The sequence below is a fragment of the Marmota marmota genome, unplaced genomic scaffold (genome assembly GCF_001458135.2).
Source record: "Marmota marmota marmota unplaced genomic scaffold, marMar, whole genome shotgun sequence".
Taxonomy (NCBI): Eukaryota; Metazoa; Chordata; class Mammalia; order Rodentia; family Sciuridae; genus Marmota; species Marmota marmota.
The window spans coordinates 2277037-2282598 of NW_026000241.1; the positions used below are offsets into that span (position 1 = coordinate 2277037).

Sequence of the window (5562 nt, forward strand, 5' to 3'; positions counted from 1 at the left end):
CCAGCACAGGGTAGAGCCCAGGCCACTTACCAGAATCCCAAAGGCCATGACCTTGAGCAGGCACTCCAGGGAGAAGAGCGAAGTGAAGACGATGTTGAACACCCGCAGGGCGTTCTCGTAGGCCACCGAGGCGCCGTAGAACTGGGGGGAGGGGGGTGTCAGCAGCAGCAGCACGTGGCCCTCGTCCTCCCAGGAGTGACCTGGGCCCGCGGCCAACCAGGCCCGGCAAGGGCTGTGAGGGAGCACTGAGGGTCCAGACCCACCGCCCGGAGTCTTTTCACACTCATAGTCAAAACTGTCTTGAGCCCCGTCTCGGCCTCTGTGTCCTGGGCGGCCCCTGACCACGCAGGACAGTGTCCACCGCCCATAATAGCTGCCTCTTGTTCTTTTCCTTTGTGCAGCACTGGACTGAGCCCCGGGTCCCAGCCCTTTTCATATTTTTTTGAGACAGGGTCTTGCTAAATGGCTGAGGGTCTTCGAAGTAGCCCAGGCTGGCCTTCAACTTGTGATCCTCCTGCCTCAGCCTCCAACAGTGGCTGGGGTTATAGGTGTGCCCCACCCCACCCAACTTGTGTTTTGCTTTTTATTTATTTTTTAAACATTTTTAATACCTTTATCTAATTTATTTATTTTTATGTGGTGTTGAGGATGGAACCCGGGACCTCCCACGTGCAAGGCACGTGCTCTACCGCTGAGCCCCAGCCCCAGCCCCTTGTACCATTGGGTTTCATCCTCAGCATCACATAAAAATAAATAAAATAAAGATCCATTGAAAACTAAAGAAAAAGTTTTATTTTATTTTTTTAAATTTTTTAAAAAATATTTATTTTTTTTTTAGTTTTCAGCAGACACAACATCTTTGTTTGTATGTGGTGCTGAGGATGGAACCCGGGCCGCATGCATGCCAGGCGAGTGCGCTACCGCTTGAGCCACATCCCCAGCCCCCTAAAGAAAAAATTTTAAATTAAAAAAACACATTTATAATTTTTAACTGACAATAATAATTGTACATTTTTATGGAGCACAGTGTGATAATTCTACACGTGTATACAACATGCAATGATCATAAAGGTAATTGGCGTCTCCATCAGAACCTTAGCATTTCTAGAACTCTCTCACTCTCTCTTTCTGAGCAGGGTCTTGCAGTCTGGGGGGCCAGTCTAGTGCTCCTGGGCTCCACGAGCCTCCTGCCTCAGGCGCCTGTGTAGCTGGGACTTTGGGGGTGGACCACACTCAGCTTAGATCTCTCTCTCTCTCTCTCTCTCTCTCTCTCTCTCTGGTGCTGGGATTGAACCCAGGGCCTTTGCATGCAAGGCAAACACTCTACCACCTGAGCTACAGCCCCAGCCCCTTGGCCTTCTCTTTTTTAAAAGCTTAATATCCATTAAGATTTAAGTAAATCTTAAGTGAAAAAGTGCAACTGTCTTCATTCTTTTTTTTTTATTATTATTATTTTTGGTGCCAGGGCCCGAACTCAGGGTCCTCGACCACTGAGCCACATCCTCAGCCCTATTTTGTATTTTATTTAGAGACAGGGTCTTTCTGATTGCTTAGGGCCTCGCCATTGTTGAGGCTGGCTTTGAACTCATGATCCTCCTGCCTCAGCCTCCAGAGCTGCTGGGATTTCAGGCGCGCACCACGGGCCCGGCAAAAGTTTTATTTTTAAGGAATACCTACTGAAGAATTCAACGGCACAGTCCTGGGTCTCCTATTTACAGTAATTAAACAAAACCCCAAAACAGCTGCAGCGTGGGAGGCACGTCACCCAGAGAGTGTGCGGACGGCTGTCCGCGGGTGGGGTGGGGGTGGGGGTGGCCTCTCGTTGGGGTGGGGGTGTCCCGATGACGGGCAGGGCGCAAAACTTGGTGAATGTACCAAACGCACCAGCGCCCCGCCCGGCTCCCCGAGGCCCGGCACCTGGTTCACAGCCTTCATCCAGTGGGTGCGTGGGTTGGGGGAAAGAGCACGGTGCGGGCCGGCGGGGTCGGCGCCTTCGTGGTTCAGGCATCTGAGGACGGTCTGGGACGTTTTCCCCAGAGCAGGGCCACCGTGTAGGGGAGACCTCAGGGGGAGCTTGGTCCAGGTTTTTCACTATTCAAGAATTAACAGCCAGGCTGGGTGCAGAGGCCCACGCCTGTCACCCCAGCGGCTCGGGAGGCTGAGGAGGAGGATGGTGAGTTCAAAGCCAGCCTCAGCAATGGTGAGGCCCTAAACAACTCAGGGAGGCCCTGTCTCCAAATAACTTACAAACTTGGGCTGGGGCTGGGGCTCAGCAGTAGCACCCCTGGGTTCAATCCGGGCACAAAAGAAAAAGAGACTGGGCAGGTGGTGGACACGTGCACATCGCGCATGAGGCCCTGGGCTCCACTGGGGGCTGGGGGAAGAACTAAGAGAACCGCAGCCTCCCTTCCTCCGTCCTCTGTGCTGGGATGAAGCCCGTCTCTGACGCCCAGGGGGGTGGAGGCTGCAGAGTGTCCTCTCCTCACCGTCCCTCCTCTCACTGACCAGGAAGCGGACGCTCTGGGGCAAGCAGAGCCCAGGAGCTGGCGCAGAGCTGGACTTGAACCCAGGCCCATGGACTTGGCTCCCACCCCAGGAGGCTCAAGGCCCCGAGGCCCCAGCCCTCTCCCTGCACTTCAGCCACCAAACGTCTGTGTGGCTTCTCGTCCCCTCTGACTTGGGCCCTTGCTGAACCTGGGGACTCAGGTGAGGGCTCTCTGGAGCCCTCGGGGGCAGGGAGGTCCATCCTGCACGTCCACACTGAGGTCATCACCAGGACGGCGGTGAAGACGGGCACTCTGTGCAGTCGGGGGAGTCAGGGAAGGCTTCCTGGAGGAAGGGGTCTGCACATGCAGCTGGGCAGGCAGAATGGCGGGAACAGTGTGCAGGCAGTGGGAACAGCAGGTACGGAAACTCGGGGACGTCACCCTGAGTGATGGGTGTGGTGGGCGTGGGGGCTCACCTTCATCATCAGCACGATGGTGTTGAGGGCGATCATGGCCATGATGGTGTACTCGAAAGGCGGGGACACCACAAACTGCCACATGCGGTACTGGAAGCTGCGCTTGTCCTGCGGCATGTGTCTGGTCAGCGGCTTGGCACTGATGGCGAAGTCGATGCAGGCCCGCTGTGGGGAGGAGGCCCACCGTGAGGAGGCGGAGGAGCGGGGAGGCCCTGTGCTGACCCCTGCCGACCCCACTGCTCCAGGAGTCCAGGTGTGCCTGGACCTCGGCTTCCCTAGTGATCCCCTGGAACCCCTCAGAGAAGGTTTATCAACAGCCTCACTGTCGCGGCCCAGAGAGGCTGAGCCACTTGCCTGAGATGGCTCAGCTGCTGCATGGGCCAAATCTGAATTACAACCGAGGTCTGACTTCGGGGCCTACCATTCTTTCTTATGGGCCGCCTGGTTTTCCTTCTCCTTTTCTTTGAGGGATAAAGAGAAGGAGAAATAGTGGCCACCGAGTCCGAGGGATCAGTAGCACAGAAGACAGGTGCACTGGGTCCTCTGAGCAGCCTGGGTGATCCCAGAAGGGCAAAGGGGCCCCTCGGTCCTCCCCGGTGACTAGACTTTCATTTGTGACCATTCGCTGGCCCTCCCATGGGAAGGTGCTACTTCCCCACCCTCCCGACGTCCGACACGGACGTGGGGCTCCCTCAAGCTCAAGAACATGGGGCAAAAGTGACGGGCACGACTCAGGGCCCAGCCTCAAGAGCTGGGCTGCACATGCTCCTGCTTCACGCTGAAGCCTCCGTACCAGCCCGGGACAGGACTAGAGATGTCATGGAGAAGAGCCACCAACGGTTTGGACAGGCGACGGGAGCAAGAAGTCAGCCTTTGAAAATGCCCGGGGCTGCTCGTTACTGCAGCGGACCCTGGTCTGAACTGACCGATACAGTGAGGGGTGTTTTCTTCTGGAAACCCCAGCAGGGCTGCCCTCTGTCCCCAGGTGCCCCCAGAAGTGGGGTCCTGGGTGTGTGTGACAGTTTCCACAGGACGCAGGGGACGGCACCTCGTTTTTCTCCAGGCTGTATTCCTCCATCATCTTGTCCCCCTGTTCCTGGAAGGTGATGATGATCAAGGCCACAAAGATGTTGACAAAGAAGAAGGGGAAGACCACGAAGTAGACCACGTAGAAGATGGACATCTCCATGCGGTACCCGGGGCTGGGGCCCTGGTTCTCGAAGGTGGCGTCCACAGAGTGCTTGAGGACCCTGCGTGGCATGGTGGAGGGACGAGGAGGGCGGGAGGGTGAGGGTGGGCGGGACAGGAAGAGGAAGCCCCTGTCCTTGAAAGGCTGATGGTGGCCCCATCTCGCCTGCCGCGGATCGAGGGCCGATGATGTGCTGGGAGGGATTTTCAACGTTTGATTTATTTTCCTGGTGACCGTCTCAGGGAGGTCATTTCTGGCACCCTTCTGCACACGGGGAGCCAAGGCTCAGCAATGAAAGGGACTCGTGGAAGGCACCTACTCAGGAGCATCATGTTGGGATTTGAACCAAGTTAACAGTAATGAATGGGAGCAAGCAGGGGGTCACAGGGGCAGGAGTTTGTCATGTTGGGGGGTAGTTTTTAAGCACAGTGCTGGTGTGTACTGAGAAGGTGTGACAGGATGCTTGTGGGGAACACATATGTGCACGGAAGCCCTGTACAGTTGCAAAGGGTGTGCACTGCTTAAGAATTCTGTTTAAGCCACACCTTCAAAGAGTAGATGTGACAGGTTTATGAGTGCATGATGATATATTTTTTTGGAAGGTCACTATTAGGTGCATTATTCAAACAAAATCATTAAGTATACGGTAATGGTTTTCTGACAGGTGGGACTAAAGGCTGTCCAAGGGGTGTCTTTAAGAATTCATTCAAAGTGGGCTTGGGGATAAAGGTGCTGACAGCACTTGCCAGACTCTGCAGCCTTCATCCTGGCCTTTCAAGTCCTCTGGGAGGAGGACTAGGCCAGGGGTGAGGAGGGAGAGACATTTACCTTGGACACAAATTATGGGGGCTCCCAAAATACAAGATTAAGATAAAAAAAAATTGTGACATTTAAAAACATCAAAATGAATTCCACAAAGTCCACCGTGAGCCACATATCATGGTTCCAGGGATTGAACTCAGGGCCACTTGACCACTGAGCCACCTCCCCAGCCCTTCTTAAAATTTTTTATTTTGAGACAGGGCTCTCGCTAAGTTGCTGGCTTTGAACTTGGGATCCTCCTGCCTCAGCCTCGCCAGCTGCTGGGATGACTGGTGCGCGCCACCACCGGGCCAAATACCAAAATTTTAAATAAAGACGGGGTCCACCCGGGCTTGCACGATCGGCTTTTCCTCTCTCACTCTGGTCCTGGCCCGGCCTAGGTGAGAGTGTCACCATGGCCCAGCGACATCCACAGCTCATCACAGGGACAGGTCGGGGAACCTGCCCCGTGGGGCCCTTCTGTGCGGTGCGCAGTCCCGAGATGCAGGGGCACATTCAGGGGGCTGAGTGATGTCCCTCCTGTCTCGGGGAGGTGGGCGCCCTGCCCTCCGAGCCCCGCCCAGGAGCCCTGTCCTCTGAGTCCCGCCCC

At 55.5% G+C, this 5562-nt stretch overlaps 1 protein-coding gene across 1 annotated transcript in view; it reads right to left on the minus strand.

The window, feature by feature from the left end:
• Cacna1a (calcium voltage-gated channel subunit alpha1 A) overlaps positions 1-5562 on the minus strand; it is a gene marked incomplete at its 5' end in the record, with an annotated part of 153626 nt that overhangs the window by 42436 nt on the left and 105628 nt on the right. The window contains 3 exons of the mRNA XM_048795338.1: positions 6-141; positions 2963-3127; positions 4011-4435. Coding sequence (XP_048651295.1) covers positions 6-141; positions 2963-3127; positions 4011-4435 — 726 coding nt within the window. The remainder of the gene's footprint in view (positions 1-5; positions 142-2962; positions 3128-4010; positions 4436-5562) is intronic.